The following is a 23,667-nucleotide window of genomic DNA, read 5'->3' on the forward strand; positions in this document are numbered from 1 at the left end:
TCCCCCATGGGTTTTAATTAAGCAATTTAGTGCTAACTTCCTTAGCATGGGCTGTAGGGGAAATAAGGCAATGCTAACTTCATTAGAAGCTTGTAGCTACATTTTATTAACATATTAGCATGTTGTAGGTTCTCCATCGTTGTCTTTTTCATTTTGGTCGTCGTAGTCGTCGTGTCGGGCTAGAGGAATTCGGTCACCCCATTCGCTGCTCCGGGCGCAGCGGTACACGTCTCTAAATGGGGGAAAAAATGAAATAGCTTCTTCAGGAAAGGCTCAGAATGTTTATTTCAGCACTACTAATGCTAAAGCGGTTAGCATAAAAACTGCTAACTTAAATAAGTTATTATGACCTTATTTCTTACACTTCAGTAATATACTGCCCCCCAAAACTCATACTAGAGAAGTTAGCATTCAACTGCTAACTTACAACTTATGCTCAGGACATTAGCATGGCATTAATTCTTACAATAGAGGAGCACTTTAACTTGTTCAATCACATGCTGCTGTTGTTTTGACCCCTAATGAGGAAATTAGCAGTAAACTGCTGATCGAGCATTCAAACTGCAAACTTCGTTTGCCATCAACCTCCTTAGCTGGGGCTAGCTCACCGTCCATGTTTGCTGGCAGTCACCACCACGTGTTCCAGACGTCCATCGGAGCGACACAAACTGCAGTGCACATGCCTCGTCCTGGCCTGCAGGGGCGCTATCAACCTGGACCAGTCCACCACTGTGTCTGCCTCTAAGGGCCGGCGCCGCTCTCTGGTCATAATCAGGTAGCTGAACTTCTCCGTCTGACTGTTGTTCTAAAATCAGCATGAAATGTAAAAATTACTGTGTTGTAAGTTAGCAGTTTAATGCTAACTACCTTAGCATGGGTTATACATAAACATTTAAGCACCTACCCCGTATAATGGCATGTACGCCTGCTGGAAGTTGCAAGGCACGATGGACGCTAGCGCAAGTTTGGGACACTTGGCTTCGTGAGGACACTAAAAAAACAAGTAAGATGTATCACAATCTATCATTGCAGCAATAAATATAAATTATCAAAATAAATACCGGCGCAAACACCGAAGCAGGCCTGGTGTCGTATACGATTTTGTCTTTGTTCTGTAGTAGAGTGTCCCGGGCCTCCATTAACATCTGATGGCCTTCTTTGGTGCCGTTTTCCACCAATAACTAAAACAAAAACAGTCATCAGTATTCCATTTGATTTATTCTGCTATACTATTACTATAGTATGCGCTACACACCAAGTAGGAGGCAGTCTTCCTCCACAACGTGATCACCGCCTCTTCCCGCTCCTTTGCGCTGGGAATTTCCGACAACGTGAAGGCAGATGCCACCAAGTCAAACTGCACCTGAGAGAACAAAAGTAGTCCGCATTTGGCTACGTTATAAAAGGTGCCAAAAATGCTTTCTTGTCCAGCTAAGTCCTTAAGGTACCAAAGGTTGTTATTTGCTTGGCTATGGCATGAAAGGTAGCAAAATTGGTTCCAGCTAATGTTAAGTTACAAAAAGTACAAAACATTTTCCATTTGGCTATGTTATGAATATGTTACAAAGGTACCAAAAATAATTCCTTTATTGTCTGTCATTTAGAAACCAAAATCATCAACAAAGTCATGAAAGTGGCTAAAAAGGGTTGTTTGTCCAGCTAAGCCAATGGTGCCCTAACTGGTTTCTTGTCTGGCTAAGTCATGAATGTGTCAGGGTTACATTTAAATTTGAGGACAAATGATGCAACTCCGTGAGACCGGAATCAAGGACCTAAAATATCCCATTACTTGGCTATGTCATTAGGCTAGCAAAATGATTCGCTAGCTTGGCAACAATGTAAACGTTAGAAAAATGGTTTCCTGCTTGCTTATGAAATCACGGTATTAAAATGGGTTCCTGCCCCGCTAAACGTTACCAATATGTTTATCGAATGTACCAAAAATGCTTCCTTGTGCAGGCAGCTAAGTCATAAAGGTGCCTAAAATGGTTCCATGTCCAACTGGACTGGATCTCACCTTGGGGGATACGGGGAGGAACTGCCTGAAGTAAACGTGTTTGATGTGAGCTTCACCGTGTTCGTCGTCACCTTCACAACCACAGAAAAAAATAAATTTGTTAAACCCAATCTTATGTCAGCTTTGATTATTATTATTTTAATTTGCGGGGTGAGCAAGCTTACACTTAAGAAGCCGTTCTGCCAAAATGTTCATGGGCCCTGACATGTCCACGCACACCAGCTCATTCAGAGTGTCAGCCCAGTAAGCATGGGACGCCCTGTGGAATTCAATGACAGATTTGGATCAGAAAATGATTTGGTTCCATTTTCAAATGAATGCACAATGTGAACACATCCAGAATTGAGTCCCTTTTCTCTTGGTTTGCTTTGAAAATAACTATGAAAGCAACTTCAAGAGGTGGTCTCAATTTTAGTTCACTGAAAGTCTTGGAACATTTCAGCAAACTTGTACAATGTAAACACAAAGTAGTCGTTGTTTACTTTGCCGCGTACTTCCATTACTGAGTTTTTGCCAACCTATTGCAATGTTTACGTTAAAGTGGTGTCTGGTCACTTGGCCTTGTGTTTGCATGACATTTACTGAAGTAAAGTACGGTACACCGGAAAGAGAACTGGATCAGAATTACCTCACAATGTGAAAGCTTAACTAATTGAGTCCTTGTTTTGCTTTTAATTCACTTTAAAACAATATAATTCCGTTTTTAACTGCGACAAAAAAACCACAGCAAACTAAAACCGAAGTTAAATGAAAAGAAGATCCGGTTCTCATTCTGGTCCACTTATGTGGAATCAGCGGGCCTCAGTTTGAGATATTGCAAAAGTGAACTTGGATCACTTTGTGTTCACACTGCACAATTTCACCAAAACAGAATGACTTAAAGACGTCTTATGTGTCTTTTTTATTTAATATTTCTATCTGCTACAGACCTGAATCCAGTTTGGACTTTATGTCGTGATGCTACCTTTAACACTGAAGCTCCTCCAAAGCACGCTTTGAACTCGATAGGCGACTTGCAGTGAAGCAGTGGGCCGGCGCTTGCTTCAGTTGACGTCACTGATGACGTTCGAACCACTTCACTGCTTCATTCCCACCGAGTCAGCTGACTGCTTTGGTTGAGTTACTCAAGCATTCAATGCACTAAGCAGTGCACAGTATATACCAAGCACAATCTCAAAGAAAATATGAATGCCAATCAAAATTTCAAAGTCATTTTATTTTATTTTATTTTTTTTAAGTGTTGTTCATGGCTGTAATTTCTGCGATGGAGTACAAATTCATAAAACACAATTTTAATTATTATTACTATTTGACTGTATTATTTATTTATTTTTCACAAGAAGCGTGTCACATATTTCTTTTGGATGATAAACCCAAATGTACAATTATCCCTCCTGACACTAGAGGCCACCCAAGGGTACGGAATGAAGCTTCGGATAGTGAACCATTTTATGACACAGTGGTTTAAAAAAGGTTCAGAGCTTCAGAAAGCCTCGTTTTGCCATCAATAGCTACATGTAAAAACACCCTTAAGCCCACTTACCAGGCGACCGTTCCCAGCCCTGACCCAAAATCCAGGAGGGATTGAGGAGCAAAGGTGGGATCACGTTTCTTTATCTGAGAGTGACAAGAAACAAAACGTTAAATATTCATTTTCACTTGCTACGACAGCAATTTTTAACGGACCTCGTTGAGAGCCCTCCTCACGGCGGCATAGCCTCCGGCCATCTTGGCCGCCATATAAACCACGCCAAGCTCCTCGTCATACCTTTAAAAAAAAAAAAAGTGACATATGCTCAATTATGTAAATAATGACAAATTACAGAAATCCATGGTTCGCATTCCACAAAGGAATATTAATTGTGATGCGTTTAAGTACTTCAAAGGGGTCCAGTGATAAAATGCCCGCCGGAGCTCCGACAACACTTTCTTGTTGATGCGGTCAGCCACTGTTTGCTCATCTAAATCTACAATGTGAAAAGAAGAAACAAACATGACGAATATTCCTATATTTGCAAATATTAATATTACCCACCTCCTGCTTCCTCTATGGCCTTCTTCCACAGTTCCTTCTCCAGACTGACAGCTTTCTTCCTCACTGCTGAATCCTCCACAGCTCGCTTCCTGCTCCACAGGTAGTTGGTCAGCTTGTGAATGCGGTCGGGAAGCTGCGTCACCTGAGACCCTAAGAAATTATATCATATAATAATATTGTAAATAATGAAAGACACTGATGTCTACCTGATAAAGTGCCTAAAGTGGTTCCTTGCCTATCAAAGTCATTAGCAAAATCATTACGATACTCTAGCTAAGTCATAACGTTAACTAAATTGTTTCCTTGTCTAGCTAAGTTACCTAAAATGGTTACTTGTCCAGTTAAACCATTCAGTACCAAAAATGGTTCTTTTGCCCAGATAAGACATTACCTAAGATGGTTCCTAGCCTGGCTAATAAGTAATGAAGTTACCTAAAATAGTTCCTTGTCAAGCAAAGCCATTAAGATGACAATAAAAGGGTCCTTGCCCACTAAACCAAAAGGAACCAAAACTGTGTCCTTATCCAACCAAGTTATTGAGGTAAAAAAAAAAAGGGGGGGGGGGTTCTTTCTTAGCCAAGCCCTGTCCCAATTACCTAACTGTTGGTTACTCAAAGCTGTTTGCTACCCCAAAAAAATCCTTGTCAAGCACAATCAATAAGATATCAAAAATGGTTACACGTTTGGCTAAGTTGTAAGGATACCAACTTCCTTGTCCAAATAAGTGATAATAGCAAATATGGTTCTGGAACTTACTCTGGATAATGGAGCGGGTGGCCACCAGAAGTTCATCGGGGAGGCACAAGGTTTTGAGGTGGGTCACCCCCGGGTGTCGCTTGTGTGGCTCTCCTTTGAGGAAATCCCCTTTGGGCTGAGGGTTTGCAGCGGCACTAAAGCTCTGGGAATTAGATTTTAAAAACTGTTAAATGACAACACCGTGGTGAGTTAGGACTAGTATTCCTGTGTTAGTACGCAAGACAAGATTCAAAACCTACTGCCTGGTGTAGTCATAATGTTTTGCAGTAAATTCAGCGATACAGTAGAACTTTGCGGTCAAATGTACTTACTTGTGGCAAACGCGTCAAGAAACGTAAACTAACACGTAACTACAAATAATTACGAATAAAATATATTATTCAACGAAATTTGACAGTGGGAAAACTAGCTTGTAACGATGCTGCGTCGTTTGTTCCCTATTGTTCAATAAACAATTATATATAATAATAAAATATGCTGCGTCCAATGTGGCATTCAATGACATCTTTCCCCAAATGACCTCACCCTGCTCGCTGTTATCCTCCTCACAACATTCGCCCGCTGGCATAAAACGCAAGAAACGTAGCTCTGTGTCGCCATATTATCCAACTTTTAATTTATAAATTGCAATTAAATGAGGGTGAAATTTCCAGCCACACTATGAGCGCATTTCCTGGATGCGTTGACAAAATAACTCCGTGTGACGAATAAGGCGGAACATTTGTTCATCACACCTTTGTTCCTGATGTTCAGTGGATACATTGTCTCACTCTGAGACATAATTTTTATTGTTATACTTTACTAAACATTGAATAAATTATTTGCGTTTTTATTTGTTCGTTATTAATTCCAAGATGTAAAGAAACACGACCAGCGCGCATGCGTTGAAAACAAACAGCGGTTCCTTTCCTCCTCCTTGTCCAAAATGTTTAAGCAAAGCATCGCTCACTTTTTAATTTACGATCTCTGGCTTTGCCGGCTTACTGACCAGGAAGTGGAAAGTTTTCCGCCCACTTTTTATCCAACCGATTTTGTTTACGCTGCGTGGTGCGGACTTATCGCTTTTAATCATTCATTTTACTAACAGTTATGAGGAGGTCAACAAGAAGTTCCAGAAGCAGAACTGTGCCCGAAAATAAAGCCAGCCCACCGGAGACAGGTGAGCGCTTGCATGCTGGTACTACGACAGTGGATGCACATGAACGCTGTGGTACTCTTGATCGCTCTTCATATGTGGTATAGAAAACATCTACTGTTGTATAACTCATCACTGATTATGTCGGCGAAGATCTGAGTGTTGTACTAAACGTGTTTATTGTCCACAGACTCCAAACAATGTCTCATACAGTAGTCTCGAAATGGCAGGAATCGTGCTTGAGTGGACATAAGTGATGGCGTTTATTATAATCATTCATGACGTTCGTGTGTACGTATTATTCAGAATATGGTGCGTCCAGCTAGTTCAAGGGACTGCACCCTGCGTCTTTAAAGCCACATCTGTGACTTTGAAACATGAATAAAAACAATTACTGCCTTTAATTTGTTCTTTGTTCATTTTGCAAATGTAACTAAATGGTGCTTTTGTAATATTAGAATCATTAAACACACGATATGATGGTAAAATATCCATTGTGCCAATAGATGGTATTCACATGAGGTACGCTTTGAAAGTATGGGAGCTGTATTTTGACATGGAGAGGAGAGCAATACCATTCACTGGCCTTTTAAAAAAAAAAAAAAATTGGGACACATCATCAGTAGTGTTCCTTTAAATCAGTGGGTGTTTCGGCCTTTCAACACTAGACACCCTCATCAAAGGTGGCCAGCTACAGGGTGATCACGCCTGAGCTTGCGTTTTATACCCAATCATAAGAGTTACCCAATTTTAAAAGGTGGCATGTTTTAGCGAGCGGGCAGTACCGCCACTCTTTTGAGCCCAGTCAGGATCTTTCCTCTTCGCCCATATCCACCTGCTGCTCCTCTCGGCTGCTTCAGAGACTGATCTTATTGTCTGCCGCACAGCCTGTCCGTGAATCCCAAGGAGCTTCAACAGGCTAATGGTGGAAGAAGCCACAAACCCCCTGCATCCCACTTCAGCCGGATAGACTTTTGTATTCCACCCTTTCTGCTGAGCGTCTGCTGCCGGGTCTTTAGAGCACTTTTACTCTTCGGTTAGGCTTGTTATAGGCAATTCAAGGACCCCTTTGCCATAAAGGCTGATGTTAGTCGGACAGCGTGGGACCCCGAGCCATTTCTTAACGTATGAGGTCATGCTTCGTTCCCCCTCTTTCTCTTCAACAGCGTTGGGCCACTTCACACTCGGTCTGCGCCCTTTGATCTTTTCCTCCTTGGGAGGCCTCTGAGGTTGGCCGGGGTCCTCCACCAGCATTTATGGGCTTGTATTATCCTCAGTGACGGATATTGATGCTCTGCGAACTTTGGTTTTTGTCCTGTCGCTGTGCTTCAATCGACTGATTTGACTGGTTGCTTCGTAAGAAGTACTTGTCAATGCGAGGCCCTTGTCTCTGCTCACTCAAGCAACCCACTCTTTCCTTGGTGGATCCTCAAACCCCTGAGTGATGTTATGTTAAGATAAAACAAATCAATGTATGCGTCAGCGCAGCGTCACACGGCAATGTGCGACCATTGACTCCGTTTGGTAAGCCATGGATCCAATCAAAGAAAAGAAAGTTCCCCCTCCCCCCCCAAAAAAACGGAATGTTTAATGTTATGCCTATACCTACATGAACTATATTCAAAACAAGCCTTATATATGGCAACTTGCAATCGGATGTGAAAATGAAGGTGACACGATGTACAAGGAGATTAAATTTTTGGTTTGCTGACGGTGGATAATTTTAAGCTTGGCTTTAATTTCATGAATATGAACTCAAATAGACATCGACTATTCTATTTCAAAGTCTTTTTTTTCGGAGTTCAAAATGTTTTCCTTTCACGAAGTACTGTTTTGTGTTCCCTTTTGCGGTTCTTTGATTTCATAAATGTAACACACTACAAGTTGTTACACACACACACACGCACACACACTACAACTCCCGCTAATTCCCATGCATTTGAAAACTCCCGTAATTTTCCAACCCGAGTTCCTTGTCGAGATAAATCACTAAAGTGCCTAAAATGGTTGCTTTCCTGGTTATGAGGGCTAAGCCATGAATGCATTTAAAATGATTCTTCATACAATGTATCAAAATTGGTGTTCGTTTGTATGGCTAAGCCATAAAAGTACCTATAATGGCACTTCCTTTCCATAGCTAAATCCTCTTGTCTGCATATGTCATGTAAGTTTGTACCGTGGTTCCTTGCCCAGGTTATGCAACCTTAAATGAAAAATCTTCCTTGCCTTGCTATGTCATTAACAGACCAGAAATGGTCCCTTACCTGGCTAACGACAGTGTCATGTGACATGTCAGTAGTGTGGCAGTGGCAGGGCAATGAAGGCCAGTGGGAGGCATACTCTCCATCCGACTGTGTCCTGCTGGACTCCGCCAAGACCTCGGGGACGACCTCCGTGTCCCTGACTTTGGGTTCAGGGTCAGTCTACCAGGTGGACCTGAAGAAGATGGTCCAGGTCAACGCCGTCACCAAGTACAAGAGGAAGATCCGCACACAGACACTAAAAGCAGGTGAGGCTGTGTTTAACATTCATTTTTTATTAGACAGCAATACAAATGGAAAACTACAAATCGACCTGAAATTTGATAACTTTTGAGAAGTGATTCAATTTGAGAGTTTTGAACCAGGGTTACTGTTTTAAACAAAGAGTATGGTTTCATGTTAGAGTTCAAACAGGCTTTTAGGTTTCTTATGAGTGTACTTAGAAACCAAGGTTTGAGACAAAGGTTAGGGTTTAAAATTTGAAGTGAAAGCAAGGGTCCGGTTTACCGTTTCAAACAAGGGTCTGGGTTTTCATTTAACTTAAGACAAGCCAATGGCTCTGGAGCTACCTGCACTTTTTGTAATAAAACAAACAAACAAACTAAGCATCTATTCTCTATATGTGCAAAAGTAAAAGAAAAATCTTCAATATGCTGCAAATTTGAACAGTTCTTTTAGCAAACATGCTTAGTTAACAGTTGTGAGTAAAAACAAAAGTTTGTATTAAATTTTTTTACATTTTGATGCCAATATTTTCTCTTTTGCAGTGGACCCCCGGTATTCTCGGGGGGGTAAAGACCAAACTGGCCCACAAATAATGAAAGTTTGTTTATTATTGATGCTCATTAAAATGCATTTGGAAGGGGAAACAATGTTAAACCCCCAAATTATAAAAAACAAAACACTGATAAACATTCAATATGCGTACCCTCTGCCCCATTTAAAAACAAAAACAAAAAAACAAAACTGAAATATTGAACAACAAATTTGATGATGATTTGATGACCTGAGTATGCAGAGGTCCACTCTACTGCAAATTAATACCAGCTCCGAATATCGATTATCGGTCTCCTTGACGATACTCGATATCGGTATTGGCCCTGAAAAAAAACATCACATCAGTCTATCACCATGTAAAATACTCACTCAGTTTCTTGTATCATATTTCAAGCAGGTTCTGATGACACAGTGGCAGACCCCAGTGCTCCCAACGGGGGTCCGGTGGAGGTGAAACAGGAAGCGGAGGAGAGCAAGGAGCAGCCTACCAAAGGCAAGAGGAAACGAGGCAAGAGCACAAGCCAGGCCAGCACCACAAAGAAGAAACTCAAGGAAGAGACGCCAAGTGAAGGTGCGTTGGATTCGCACACCTGGTGTGCTTGAGCAGATGCACTCAGCCACCGGGGTGCTTTCAATCACTTTATTACAAATGGTAACAAAATAAAACATTTATACACTAGCTGCATGGCCACAACTGACACGCATTAGCGCTCAACATGCTAAGATGCAAAGTGATCTATCCGTGCGATACGATGACAAAAAAAAAGTTAATGTATTGCCGCAAATAGGCATCAATTTATGCTGGGTATTATGAAAGGTGTGTTTGATTGAATGCGAGTCAGGCGAAAGTTTGAAAATTTCAACGCGAGCCACAAATTGGGGTGCTGCTTCGTCACAACAGCCATTCGGCGTCGAGAATGTTCTGCGTCTTACACAACTTCCCGGAGTCGTTGGGCAGAACGACGGAGGATAAAATGATCGCCGCTGTTTGTGGGCACCCAGAGCTTTTTGTTAACTCCTGCTACCGATGCCAGGACTGTACGGAAACAAAAGAGCTGGCCTGGAAAATGGGGGACAACGAAGTTACCGTATCTGGTAAGTATATTTATGTTAATTGTTTATTATTATTATTTAGGCAAGTTGTATTTTTTAAGATTCATTTTATTATGTTGTCAGTGAACACAAACGACTCATAAAATATCAAAGCTGAATATTTTTGGAAGTTGGAGTGGGGCTTTTTTAGTTTTAGTATCTTAGGAGGATATCTGCGTGTGCAGGTGACTATTGTGTGTGCATAATTATTAGGCAACTTAACAAAACACAAAAACAAGCCCAATTCCCAAAAAGTTGGGACACTATACAAATTCTGAATGAAAACTGAATGCAATTATGTGGAAGTGGCAAATTTTAATATTTTATTCAGAATAGAACATAGAGAATAGGTTAAAAAAATTACTGATAAAATGTATCATTTGAAGGGAAAACTATGTTGATTTAAAATTCCATGGTGTCAACAAATCTACAAAAAATTGGGACAAAGCCATTTTCACCACCGTGAGGCATCCCCTCTTATTCTTACAACAGTCTGCAAACGTCTGGGGATCGAGAAAACAAGTTTCTCAAGTTTACAAATCGTTATGCTGTCCCATTCTTGTCTAACACGCGTCTCTCTAACTGTTCAACTGTCTTGGGCTTTCTTTGTTGCACCTTCCCCTTTATGATGCGCCAAATGTGCTCTAGAAGTGAAAGAAGTGGACTGCAGGCTGGCCATTTCAATACCCGGATCCTTTTCATACGCAGCCATGATGTTGTAATTGGTGCTGCATGTGGTCTGGCATTATCGTGTTGAGAAATGCAAGATCTTCTCCGAAAGTGATGATGCCTGGATGGGAGCATGTGTTGTTCTCCAATCTGAATATACCTTTCTGCATTGCCGATGCCTTTCCAGATGTCTGACAACAAAACAGGTTTCCACTTTGCCACGCTCCATTTGAAATAATCCCTGGCCTAGAGAAACGCCTGCGCTTCTTGGTCTGCTTTAGAAATGGCTTCTTCTTTGTACTGTCGCGTTTCATCTGAAACAATGGATTGTGTTCGCCCACAATGTTTTCTGGAAGTATTGCTGAGCCCTTTCTGTGATTTCCCTTACAGTAAAGCATTCCTGTTTGCGGTGCAGTGCCGTTTAAGGGCCCGAAGATCATGGGCATCCAGTCTGATTTTTCTGCCTTGACCCTTACATAGAGATTGTTCCAGATTTTCTGAATCTTTGGATGATGTAATGCACTGTAGATGATTGTTACTTCAACCTTTTTGCAATATTTCACTGGTAAACACCTTTCTGATATTTCTCCACTGTCTTTCTGCACAACATTGGAGGAATTGGTGATTCTCTATCCATCTTTGCTTCTGAGAGACACTGCCACTCCGAGAAGCTCTTTTTATACTCCAATCAAGTTGCCAATGGACCTCATTAGTGGTAACTGGTCTTCCAGCTGTGTGCAATTGACTTTTCCAGCCTCTTATTGCTACTTGTCCCAACTTTTTTTGAAATGTGTTGGCACCATGACATTTACAATCAATATATTTTTGCCATTAGACCACACCCTTTCTCATTACAGAGATGCACATCACTGATATGCTTAATTGGTAGTAGGCTTGCAAGCCTATAGCGCTTGGAGTGGGACCACATGCATAAAGAGGATGATGTGGTCAAAATACTAATTTGCCTAATAATTCTGCACTCCCTGTAGTTGACAGTGAAACAAGCTAGCTTGGGCTGCCGCAAATGATGTTTTTGATAATCGACTAATCACTGCTTATTTTTGCGATAACTCTTCGTCAATTATTCGGATCATGTGTAAACCGTAGCTCATTGCAAGCAGCATGCTCATATAAAACCATCATTACCTTCCAGCTTGAATTGCTTAAGCCGCAGGGGTGGCAAGCCCCGGTCCTCGAGGGCCGGAGTGCTGCAGGTTTTGGATGTTTCTCTTCTCCAACCCACCTGAAGCTCATCAGCAAGCTACGCATAAGCCTGATAACGATCCTGTTCACTGGAACAGGTGCGTTGGATTGAGGACCGAGTTTGGACAGCGCTGGCTTCAAGGTATGTGCAAACCAATAATGGAGACAATGAATGATGATAGTATATTCAACTTTGAATCAACATTCTTGACATGTTTATTGTGCAAATTAAATGAAGGCGATGCTTTAGTCTTGGACATTTTTTAGCTGTAAATGTTTTGTGCGGTTAAAAATGGAACAAAAACACTAGTGTACACAATGCATGGTTTGACTCGGACTACTATGTGGCCATCTATACAAAGAAAAATAAATACTGTACTTAGCATGTTTCGCACTTGTCAGGCAGTAGTTGAAGATGCGAACAGTTGAGTAAAATTAGGAAAATAATGCATTGTCCTAGAGAAAACTAAAATATTTACTCAAATAGGTTTGTTTTTTATTCAAACTTTATTTATCCAGGTGAAGCAATTGAGGACAGCTATTCAGACATCGCCGTTAACACATTACATAAATCATTAGGGATAGACGAGTACCGATACCAGGACACATTTCACGGTTTTAATACTTGCGACGGATATCGATACTGTTATCGGCCCCTGCTCTTGCGGCCGTTTTTCAGTCAGGAACTAAAGGCTGAAATGGTTATTTAGCATTTATTGACCACCACAGGGGGCTCCATTAAGGATTCAGTTGTACTCAACAATTTAATTAGCTCTGAAGTGCAGACAGATCTTTGTATATTATATCGTATATTATCATTGACTACTGAACTGCTATGAGATGAATGACGAACAGGAAACGGAAATACAGAGCAGCCTTCCAAATTAAAAGCATGGATATCAAAACAAGATATAATTAAACATCACACACTCTAAACAGCTTGATAATTTCTTAACATGGTAGATATTACTAAATTACTTGAAACACTTTTGTATTGAATTGAATTCTTTGCACTTCACCGTATTCCTTAAAAAGAAGTTGTACAACCACATATTTTGATTGGGACTTTTTTTTCTGGCCGCTGGATTATTTGTTTCATTTTATTTATCTGTTTTTTGAAATTCATTTTATTGTGTGCTCTATGCAAAATGACTTTTATGAGCAAATTGAAAAAATATAATTGCCAATAATTTCAAGTAATATTAAGGAAATGTGCTCAAATTGCTATATATAGGTATTTAAAAATATATATATCTGTCATTGTTTTTGGGGAAATTTCATGCATCATAAGTACTAATGGTAACGGCACTTGGTATCGGTGAGTACTAAAGATTTGAGTATCTGTATCGGTCTAAAAAAAAGTGGTACTGAACATCCCTATAAATCATATTATCTGGATGTGTTAATCATGAAAATGTTAGCCAAAATGTATCCATAGATGCAGATTCACGAAGTGTCGCCCACTGTTTTTAGTTTATAAGAACTACAAAAAGGTCTTCAAGAAAGAAAAGAAAGGGTCTTCACCCTACAACTCCCCTCCAATTTTAATACACCACACAACTTGTGGGGGGGGGGGGGGGCGTGTGGGGGTGCCATCGGTTGGGGGCCGCAGTATAGAGCAGTGCTGCGGTCTGGGGGTGGGTGGCGGGGGTGGATGGGGGGCGGGGAGTCGTGGGGGGTGCGGGGGTTGGGGGCCGGTGGGGTGCCTGGTGGGCCTGCAGTGCCCCGTCCTGCTGCGTTGGGCCGGGAGCGCGGGCCGTGTTGGGGCGGGGGGCGCTCCTGCTCCTGGGTTTGCTCTCCGGCCGGTGGCCCTGGCGGGGCCCGGGGGTCGTCCTTTGGCGCTGCCGCGGCCTGGGGGGCCCTGAGGTGTTGCGCTTGCTCTGTTCCGGCGGGGGTCGACGGCTCCCCTCTTTGGTGGAGATTTTCATGCATGCCAGATCCACCACACCAGCATCTACCGAAACTCAGACACAATCTGTTTCCTCCTCAGGTTATTGAATCGGTGGAGGCTGGTGTCTGCGGATCTCACGCGGCTTCGTCTGTCCTTCCTTCCTTTTCTCGGTCTCTCCTTTGGTCTCTTGAGGCCTCCCTGATTTTATGTTTTTTGGATTTGTTGGGGTCTGGATGTTTCTTGGGCTGGGGAGGAGTTCTGGTGGGGGGTGTCTGGTCGGTGCTGGATTTCACCTTCCTTGGTTTTCTTTGGTCCCCTCGGGTCTCCTGGTGTTCGGTTTAGGTGAACGGTATGAGATTTTTTCTAATAGGTTTTCTGGTGAGCTAACAAATACACGCACGCACTCACGCACGCACGCACGCACGCACGCACATACACATACTCACCCACACACACACACACACACAAAAAAAAAAAAATATATATATATATATATATATAAAAAAAAATAATAATAATAATAAAAGAGCAATGATGATGACATTTCCGAATGAACAATAAATACTGAGCTCTTAAAAAAAAAGAAAAAAAAATGAACTACAAAAAAAAAAATGCAACAAACAAGCTTGGATTGTTTGTAATGTGACTTCTGTACTTGATTGGCGTATGCTCAGTTTTTAAATTTTTATATTTTCTTCCGGTGACATAACTGTTTATTTGGACCATCAGTACCAGAAATGCGCGTGCGCGGCACCAAGGTTTGCGCACAACTGGACTAGATATCTGCTATTATGTTTGGTTAAGAAAAAAATACCAGAATACGAAGCTTGTTCTCGTTCGGGAATTCATAACGCACGAGAACACGATATGTAGGTTACGTGACAAAAAAAACAAAACTCATTGTCAGTGAAAATAGCTTGAATAAAGGCACAAAATGCTTTTTACATTTCGTCAACATGTAGAGAATTAAGGAAAGGATCCGAGCAGAACGAAGACGCCATCTTTGAAATTTTGGCATGTACCATTTTCGTCGGCATCGTACAAAAAAACAATATTTTAACCAGCCAGAGCGTTCTCTGAGAGGAGCTCAAACCGACTTGGCGTGACGTGTCACACAAATATGGCGTCACGAATATGGGCGGAGTCGGCTCATTGTCTCGTACCTATAATATGGCCGCACCCTTGCGATAAAACGTGTTTTTTGCTATAAAACGTGTTTTTTGCGATAAAACGTGTTTTTTGCTATAAAACGTGTTTTTTGCTATAAAACGCGTTTTGGCTGCCCTCGGTGTCTTTGTTTTTTTATACGTTAGACTTAATTCAACATGTCGTGGCAAAAATGCATCCTCCATAAAAGAGATAGCGGAACAGTGTCAGGCTTAGATGCAGGGATCAAGAAACCATGGAATTGGTCCTGGCTGGATAAGCAGGTTGATGGATGCCGTCTCTCGGAGTTCTTTTTTAAACACCGAGATCCGGGGAAAGCGATTTGCCGTCTTTGCGATGGGAAAGTGATCAGCTACAGTAGGGGAGGTTGGCTTTCGCTGAAACAGCACTGCAGTGGAAGCAAACATGTAAAGAAGAAAAGACGGTGAGAACTCGCCGACGAGTTGCTTGGTGAGTCGTTTAGATTTTTGAAGGAGAAAATAATTGTTGTTTTGTGACGATGAAAATAATTGCTGTTTTGTGTAGGGGTAAATTATATATACAGTATTGATAATTCCGAACATTTCTGATACTAACACAACACAATGCAACGCAATGCAAATGCTTCCTTTTAAACGGTAAAACAAACTGCGTATTGTATTGCTTTTGCCTGTGATTACTGACTAGCACATACTGGATGGATGCAGACCTCCACTGTGAGGTTGGCTCAACTGTCGCGATGCGATGCTGCCAGGGCAGGAAATAGATGGTGCTCGTTCCAAAATGAACTTGCGTAGGAACTTCCGGTTTTCAACATTGAGTTTCACGTTTTATTTACGGGATCATTTTCACATTTTTTACATGATACTGTTTTACATAAGATTCACACTTTTAACTGATAATTTTCAAGTTTTTACATAATACGTAATAATTGTTAAACCGTGATAGCTTTCATGTAATGTGAGCTTTTCCTCTAAAAAAAAATTCCTCTTGTATTGTTTTGTGTTTTTAATTCTTAACTACCATAAATTGTTATTTTCATGACAAAATAAAATCGTGTAGGCACTTGCAATGGAATTGTGCTAATGGAGTTCCTATGCTGACACTATATTTAATTTTGACTGTATAGCAACACTTTTCCCCAAAATATATTTAAAAAAATTCATCTTGTATTATTTACTGCCATGCATTTCATTTTTGTTTTTATGTCTATGCCAAGTATTGTGCTGCTGGAACAGCTAAATACAAACTAAATACTGTAATACCACTACTACGTAGTACTACCTACACTCTGTATCATCGCTTGCCTTCAATGTGGGCGGCATGAGTTTGCTTCCCCACCTGGGAGAGCATGTTTATATTTGTGAGTGAGTGTAGATTTTTTTTTTTTTTTTTTTAAATAACTACTACCTACACTCTTGAGATTGACATTATAGTCCTAATGAATTCGTTTAGGGGTTCCTGGCGAACTTGTATCCATGAATATTGCCTTAAGCCAACAAAGGGCGTGCTCTCCTCTCTCCTCTCCTGAAAAGCTGGAAGGCGTTCTTGCGCTCAAAGCCCCGCCTCCAACCACAACCCCGCCCCCCCACGTTAAAACACTGCCAATAAGTTGAAACTGAAAAAAAAAAAAGAGAGAAGTGAAACTGAAAACCAGAGAGTTGAAACTAGCCAGGTTTCCATCCAAATGTTTCGACATTTTTATGCGAATTTTGTGAAAATGCGCAAAACGGACATGCGACTTATGCCCGTTTCCGTCCTCTCTTCTTTTGCAAATATGCGTCGCGAGATGACGTTGTAGTGACGGAACTTTGGGACAATGGGGAGGTCCAGGTGGGAATGTTGGTTTTGACGGACTGAACGGAAGTAGTTTGTCTTGTTGGCTTCCCTCCCGCATGTAAGTGAAGTGTGTCGTTGCATTGAGAGCTGATGTTAATAAAGCCATCTAAAATTGCATTCATGTTTTTTTTCTTTAATTCTAAAAAGACTCGTGTTTCTTCGTCTCCCCAAACATATCTTACTTATCAGCCGCCAGTTATTGTGACTACAAACGTGCGTGTGACGTAGTATCGGTCAAAACGTGCGACGTATATCTGGTCTTGTCGCTTATTCGCAAAACCTGTTTCCATTGCCAAAATGCGCATTTTCTTTTTTTCGATACGCTTCAGGGAGGCCGATAATCGATATTTGAAGCCGATATACATTTGCAGGAAAAAAAAAAGTTGGTGTCAACATTTTTAATAATAGAATAATAATAAAAACTCCAGCACTTGACTGCTTAAATGCCTTCAAGCACATGTTTATTAAACAGCTTTTGTGATTTGCAACATCTTAAAGGTTTTTTTTGTTTGCCATCAGCTCTTGCACCAACTATAATGCCAACTCCCAAATAGTCACTAATTCGCGGGCTAACTCCCAAATAGCCGCTAAAAAAATGGTTATTAGGTTAGCCCGCAAGCTAACCATTAGCTCACGGGCTAACCTAATAGCCGTTCATTTGCAAGCTAGCTGGTTAGCTCGCGGGCTAATAGCCGCTAATTCGCGAGCTAACGGTTAGCTCGTGGGCTAACTGTTCACCTGCACGCTAACCCTGGGATAACTCCCAAATAGCCGCTAATTGCTGCTTATTGGCTGTTAGCACTGCACGAGCAACCAATCAGATGATGCTGTGGGCGGGCCAATGCTGCAGGGAGTCAACAGCCGCTGACTCAGAGCAGACTGAGGAGAAAAGCGCCCTAAATTCTGAATATCGGCGCCAATTATCTACCTAGCCGATTATCGGTCTATCCCTAATATTTTCATCCGTTGTGTGGGTCAATTTGACTGAACTTTCTGGTTAATTTGCGCGTTGTCTTGCCTCAAATGTTAATGATTTTTTTGACTATGTAGCGATGTTGATGTTTTGTTTTTTGTTTTTGTCTGTTAGAGGAAAGACGCCTCAGTGACCTGCATTTAAGGAACGAACGGAAGGCGCAAGAGACGACAACAGGACTGGCACAGGAAGACGATCCAGAGGCTACGGGGCAATCCGAGATTGACACAGAAGGTTGGTCACTCTCTCTGAGCCTCATTGACTAACCTTGTGTACGCGCAAATACAAACATTCATCAATATATTCGTACTTGAAATGTGTTATATGAATTTGTTTACATATTCTGCAAATACATTTAGAACCTCTTTAGACCATGCGTATGCAAAAATAGCGTTTTTGAAGCGTTTTGCCAGTCGCGGCGAAACGGATGACTTGACGAGTCCTGCGGAACGTGTGTCTGCCGTTCTTATTGCCTGTGTAAACAATTAAACCAAAGTCAACACAACAACTTCGTACAGAAATCACGTTCGAATCGCCAAATTAACAAAGACTTAATTACGCTGGCTATGTATTGCACGTCGCCTGTTGCCAGTGTTTTGCACTTTTCAAAGGCAGCCTAATCGACGTGATGATTTGCACACTTTGATACTGAAAGCCAGACACAGTTGCCGTTCCTAAAGATCAGTTTAATAAACCGAGCTCACTCAATTGTGCACTTGACAGTCGGCAAAATCACACCTGTGGTTCTGACGTCACTTTGTCTCACAGACCAAAAACTACTTAACTCGGAATTTTATTTCATACAAAGTGTTCTACATGGAGTAAAATCAGTCATGGAATTAAGACAGGTAAAACAAAAATAACACCAAATACATGAATAATTATCTTAAGTGGGTAAATGAATAAGTCAATAAAATAACACAAGTAGGTAAGTCAATAAAATAAATAAATAAATAATAAAATACAGCAGGCACCATAAAACATTGAAACAATGATGAGTCAAACGGCAAAGAACAAAGATGTTTTTTAAGAGTGGGTAGAGAGGGAAGATTCCTCATATTTAACGGAAGGTCATTCCAAAATCCTTGGGGAGAGATTTGTCGAAAATCTCTCGAACTTTCTAGACAGGAAAATAATGTGCTGTTAAGCACAATTTAAGTTAAAAAAATAAAAAAATAAAGTAAATTATCTAGAAAAGAAACTTGGTCGATCATTATTAAGTAGAAATATATTTTTTTTATGTCTTCTGTATTTATAATTGTTATTTTACCATGTGAATTTTTTTTTATCCAAATACCTGATCATTCAATAGAATTTTCCGTAGAAAATTTGAATACCTAAATATTCGATAGTTGCAGCACTAAAGGGGACTGCAACCCGTAGTGCTATTATACTGTACTGTACATAATATAAGTGGATAATGAAAGAGATGACCTGACACTTGGGGAGGACTGGCCATCGGGAATTTCATGAGTTTACCAAATGGCCAGTCCATACACGCCCACAAATCCAATTGCGATGGCTTGATGTCTGTCGAACAAGGAATCAGCACGTTGGACACTGCACCACCGCTCCTCGGAAAAAGTTCAGGCTCAGGATTTATTTTTTTTACTTAAAGCCCTGTAAATAATGACAGGACCGGACAACATAGCTCATGTTTTGACTGGATGCGCATATTTTAATAATATTAGTTGGTGGAGGCTAATTATAGGTACCAGTATATTTGGGGGACGAAGAAATTGAAGTATTTCTGGACATCGAACATCTTTTGTTGACGGTCAGCCTTGCGTGTTGTGGCAGAGACATGCTCTCATGATATCATCCTCTGCTCAATATTCGCAAAATAACAACAAATGCTAACGGGCATAAGTCACATGTTCGTTTTGCTCATTTTCACTAAATTCGCTTAAACATTTTAAAACATTTGGATGGAAACCCAATTGTACACACAGTGGGGTAAAGAAAATAGTTTTCATTAGTTTTCGTTTAAATCACGTAAAATTGCAATATGGACTTGACAGTGATTTTGCATTCACGTTCAAACTTATGTGCAGAGTAGCAACATTTCTGCACATTTAATGAGGCCCTCTGTCTGGCCATCTCTCTCTAACACACTCGCACAAACACACACTCTCCATTTATTTATTTTTATTTACAGATGAATTGGATCTGTTGGGTGAGGGTGAACAGAAGCCCCAAAGTGCGGCTTCTGTCAAAAGATCGTCTGTGGGTACGTATACTTGGATAGGATTTTTATGGTATAAATAATCGATAATAGTTACATACTTAACCACTTAAAGTTATGCACTATTTATTTTTGCTTCCATCTTTGTTGTGCACTCATTTCAATAATGAATGTAAACTTTCCCGAATATTTCCTACAGAAATGAGAAACGGTAAAAGGAGCGCTACAGCGTGTGATAAGGAAAGTGAAATTCTGGAACAACTGTTAAGTTTGTTAAAACGGCATATTTACTCTGCTCCACGCCCCCGTCCCTCTGAAGATGAGCTGTTCCTGAAAAGCCTGGTTCCCTCACTGCAACGAATGCCACCCCAACACAAGGAACGGGTCAAATTTGAAATTAATAAATTGATTTACGAGGCGACACTACAACGGTAACTTTGAAACAACTGGAACAAATGTCTGAGTGACAATGCTACTAAAAAGTGAACAGGCTTGTATTTTTTATCTTTTTTTTTTTTCCTATTCTGATGAAAAATGTGAAATTGCAGTATAAGAAAACCACTTTATTTTACTATGTTGACTTTTTACACTTTTTGTTAACAAAATAAAGTTTATACATGCGTAAACAACCCTTTGTACCTCCATTATGTCATGATTGATATTTGAGTCACATCAAAAGTTCAGGTCCGTCAGTTTTATTTCAGTATTTGTCTGCATTGTACAGTTATGTTTGTTTATATGCTAAATGCGGTCCATATACGTTTTACAGGTTACCTATTCTGAAAGTGAAGCTTTATGACTTCACGATAGGGGTGCAATGCTTAATCAAATAACAAAATTAATTGCCAGCTATTTTGACAATTGGTATCCTTAAGAGACAATTATTTGCAGCTGCGGCGGATCCTCGAAATTCCAGCCACTCGACAGTAAATATTCTCAGATTTCTGAAGTCCTCCATGAAAGCAGACTTGATTATCTTATCTTATCTTCATTTTGAATCAAAATAAGGCCATCTGTGTTTACTTTGGAAAACAATAATCAACATTTATGTTAATTTTCTTACATTCTGTAGACCAAACCAGTCACTGAATCATAATCAATTTTAGAGGTGCATTGATTTACTGATTATCAAATTAATCTATACTTTTTATTGATAGTAAATTAATTGTTTGATGCCTTTCTTAAATTTACAATTGTCCAAATGCTTGTTTGACGGGTTTCTGCTCTGATTGTAAACACTGACGCTCGAGGAAGCCGAGGACAGCAGCCAAACATGAGCGATCGTGAAAACAGTCAACCAATCGAGAGCGGGCGTTCGCACAGCTTAATTTGCATAATTTATGCAGGCAAGACACATGAATCCAACGCTTAACACCAGCCCACCAATCAGTAGCGCGTGGCGGCTTGGCTGGAGAGAGAACGTTGCGTCGAGACGGGCCTTATTTATTTACGTAAAGTCTGCAACGTGACGTCATTTGTTTTGGGTGCACATCAATAGATGTGTGCTCTTTGCGCATGCAACTAACATCACGGGCGCGTTGCGTTCACATTGAAGTCACATTTGTTTTTGTAATGTGAACAGTCCATAAAAAGATCGGATTTAACAAAAAAAATCTGAATTGGGCATCACGCCCTGCAGTGTGAACTAGCCTTAGTGTTTACATAAAAAAATTTTTTTATGTGTTTGATCCTTACACTAGCAGCGTGACAAGTGGCTTGGATGGATTTTGTTTAAAAAAACAAAAACATGGATGAACGCTTCAAATGTCTCTACAATCCTCTAACTAGTGTTGTTCCGATACCAGTATCTGCAGAGGCCCTGATACTGCATTACATTAGTGGCATCGGCAAGTACTAACGAGTAACCGATACCATTATTTCCAACGTTAATATAGGACTTTGGATGCACCGTCTTGTGTCTTGCTTGGGCACAACATTCACTGATGTGTGACGTGTTCACTTCATGCCGACTCTCGACCGACAAGTTTGTCTATCCCTCGCTTCCTCCCCCCTCTGCAGTCGCAATCCCCCCCCACACACACACACACTTGACTCCGGGGTCATCTGTTGTGCGCCCTGAGCGATCGCCCTCATTGCCCATAGCAAAAATCTACGCTGGCCAGATATACAAGGGGGTTGTACTGTTTTGTACTGTTTAGATTTTCTATAAGCAATATAGAACAACATTCCTCCAAAAAACAATTGTGTAACCCTTTTTCCGATTTTGAAAATTCTTGGTGCACTGTTCTCAAGTTGAGGTGAGTTGAGACATAGTTTGGGAAATCTTGTCACGTTGCCACTCATACCTGGTGTGTTTCATTCTCATTCCAGAAGTTGTGAAGACAGTTGTCATGAAGGGAAAAGCGCCGGTGGATGTGGAATGCAAAGCTAAGCTCGGGAAGGTAACCGCTCCCAAATAAAACAAACGTGGCTACATTTTACGCTGAGAAGGGTTTGGGTTGGGGTTAATGTGAGTATTTGTGTCTTTCGGGGCAGGCCCACGTTTACAGCGAAGGAGCGGACGTTTACGACGTGATGATGAACCAAGTAAATTGCTTTGAGACTTTATTTGAAGTTGTGCAAAGAAGCCAGCTTTTGTTTTCTTTTGTTTTCTGTAGACCAATCTTCAGGTAAACAACAACAAATATTACTTGATCCAGCTGCTTGAGGATGACGTGGCCAAGGTGTTCAGTGTGTGGATGAGGTGGGGCAGAGGTGAGTGCTTTGTGGTGCGCTCAAATGTTTTTACATTTTTAAACTGACTCTTTGGTGTCCCCCAGTGGGCAAAGTGGGTCAGTCCAGCATGGCGTCTTGTGGTGGTGATCTGCTGAAGGCCAAAGATATCTTCAAGAAAAAGTGAGATGATGGTTGACTGGTCACTACGTGGATTTTTAAAAATGGTTAATTGTGGGGGGGGGTTTTGGCTTCAGGTTCTTGGATAAGACCAACAATGTGTGGGAGGGCAGGGCGAGCTTTGAGAAGGTGGCTGGAAAGTACGACATGGTCTATGTGGACTACAGCACAAGTTCAGAGGTAGTTTTTTATTTTTATTTAAATGTTAAGATAAAAAAAATTATTTTTTCCCCCTTTTCACCATTTTTAATTTGTTTCCCACATTTTACATTCTCTACTAAGTTCCCCCTTTTTTTCATTTTAAACTCTTGGCTTTTCTCATTTTTCAAGTTTTATTTATTAGTCTTTTTTTCTCCCTTTTTCTATTTTACTCTTTTTTTTCTTTTATCATTTGCATCCGTTCCCCCCTTTTTTTGTGTTTTTATTTTTTCAAATGTCTTTTTCAAGTTGTTCTCATTGTTCCCCAATTTTTTTCTCTTTGCTTTTGTCGTTTTTATTCTCCTTTTCAAAATGATTTTCCCTCTCGTTCTTTTTTCCGTTTGCCCATACCATTTTATGTTGTTCCCCTTTCCTGCCTTTTTCTTGTTTGTATTAAATAAAATCCTTTTCTGCTTCTTTTTTAATTTATTTTTTAGCTCTATTTGTCTCTTTTTTGTCATAAAAAAATAGTTTTCCATTTTTTAAATAATTTTTCCCCATTAAATGTTTTTTCTTTAATTATCTTTTTTCTACCTCTTTTTTCCTTCAAATGTTGAATGCAACACTAAGGAACTTTGAGTTTTCTTCCATATGGACAAAAGCGGCAGTGTTTTGCCTGAACGAAGACCACATTTCT

The 23,667-nt window shown here is 40.6% G+C and overlaps 2 protein-coding genes and 1 long non-coding RNA gene across 10 annotated transcripts in view; 2 read left to right on the plus strand and 1 right to left on the minus strand.

Annotated features, from left to right (window-relative positions):
- Nucleotides 1–78: 78 nt before the first annotated feature.
- Nucleotides 79–5,496, minus strand: mettl17 (methyltransferase like 17). The gene is made up of 13 exons (XM_086088362.1): nucleotides 5,334–5,496; nucleotides 4,809–4,950; nucleotides 4,053–4,202; nucleotides 3,897–3,984; nucleotides 3,704–3,785; nucleotides 3,561–3,634; nucleotides 2,182–2,276; nucleotides 2,018–2,088; nucleotides 1,256–1,363; nucleotides 1,062–1,181; nucleotides 905–991; nucleotides 609–805; nucleotides 79–232 (listed from the first exon to the last, which is right to left on the minus strand). The coding sequence occupies exons 1-13, from the start codon at nucleotides 5,406–5,408 to the stop codon at nucleotides 115–117; spliced, it is 1,407 nt and encodes a 468-aa protein (XP_085944488.1). The 5' UTR covers nucleotides 5,409–5,496; the 3' UTR covers nucleotides 79–114.
- A 158-nt stretch (nucleotides 5,497–5,654) lies between these two features.
- Nucleotides 5,655–23,667, plus strand: part of parp2 (poly (ADP-ribose) polymerase 2) — a 29,170-nt gene continuing 11,157 nt past the window's right edge. The window contains exons 1-8 of one of the 6 annotated variants that reach the window (XM_086077032.1): nucleotides 5,655–5,967; nucleotides 8,243–8,452; nucleotides 9,376–9,552; nucleotides 22,311–22,381; nucleotides 22,476–22,526; nucleotides 22,598–22,694; nucleotides 22,760–22,835; nucleotides 22,910–23,012. In XM_086077032.1, the coding sequence (XP_085933158.1) occupies nucleotides 5,898–5,967; nucleotides 8,243–8,452; nucleotides 9,376–9,552; nucleotides 22,311–22,381; nucleotides 22,476–22,526; nucleotides 22,598–22,694; nucleotides 22,760–22,835; nucleotides 22,910–23,012 (855 nt within the window). In that variant the 5' untranslated portion in view covers nucleotides 5,655–5,897. Of the gene's footprint in view, nucleotides 5,968–8,239; nucleotides 8,453–9,375; nucleotides 9,553–22,310; nucleotides 22,382–22,475; nucleotides 22,527–22,597; nucleotides 22,695–22,759; nucleotides 22,836–22,909; nucleotides 23,013–23,667 lie in introns of all 6 variants that reach the window. The other 5 variants (XM_086077022.1, XM_086077060.1, XM_086077014.1 and 2 more) reach the window with 5 other exon arrangements.
- Nucleotides 9,581–20,662, plus strand: LOC147181025 (uncharacterized). Of its 3 annotated transcripts, none has more exons than XR_015094926.1 (5): nucleotides 9,581–10,076; nucleotides 11,896–12,087; nucleotides 17,909–18,028; nucleotides 19,953–20,024; nucleotides 20,179–20,662. It is a non-coding gene; the product is annotated as an uncharacterized LOC147181025 (long non-coding RNA). The 3 variants fall into 3 exon arrangements; XR_015094925.1 differs by lacking the exon at nucleotides 9,581–10,076 and adding an exon at nucleotides 10,109–11,457; XR_015094929.1 differs by lacking the exon at nucleotides 9,581–10,076 and adding an exon at nucleotides 10,109–10,948.

This window comes from Leptonotus elevatus, chromosome 1 (genome assembly GCF_054856555.1).
Source record: "Leptonotus elevatus isolate MCC_2025b chromosome 1, RoL_Lele_1.0, whole genome shotgun sequence".
Lineage (NCBI taxonomy): Eukaryota > Metazoa > Chordata > Actinopteri > Syngnathiformes > Syngnathidae > Leptonotus > Leptonotus elevatus.

Coding starts and splice junctions, on each gene's coding strand:
- mettl17 (XM_086088362.1), bottom strand. CDS start 5,408: ATGGCGACACAGAGCTACGTTTCTTGCGTTTTATGCCAGCGGGCGAAT. Junction 3,635..3,703: donor TGAGGAGGGCTCTCAACGAG/GTCCGTTAAAAA, acceptor TGTCACTCTCAG/ATAAAGAAACGTGATCCCAC. Junction 2,277..3,560: donor GGGCTGGGAACGGTCGCCTG/GTAAGTGGGCTT, acceptor TGAATTCCACAG/GGCGTCCCATGCTTACTGGG.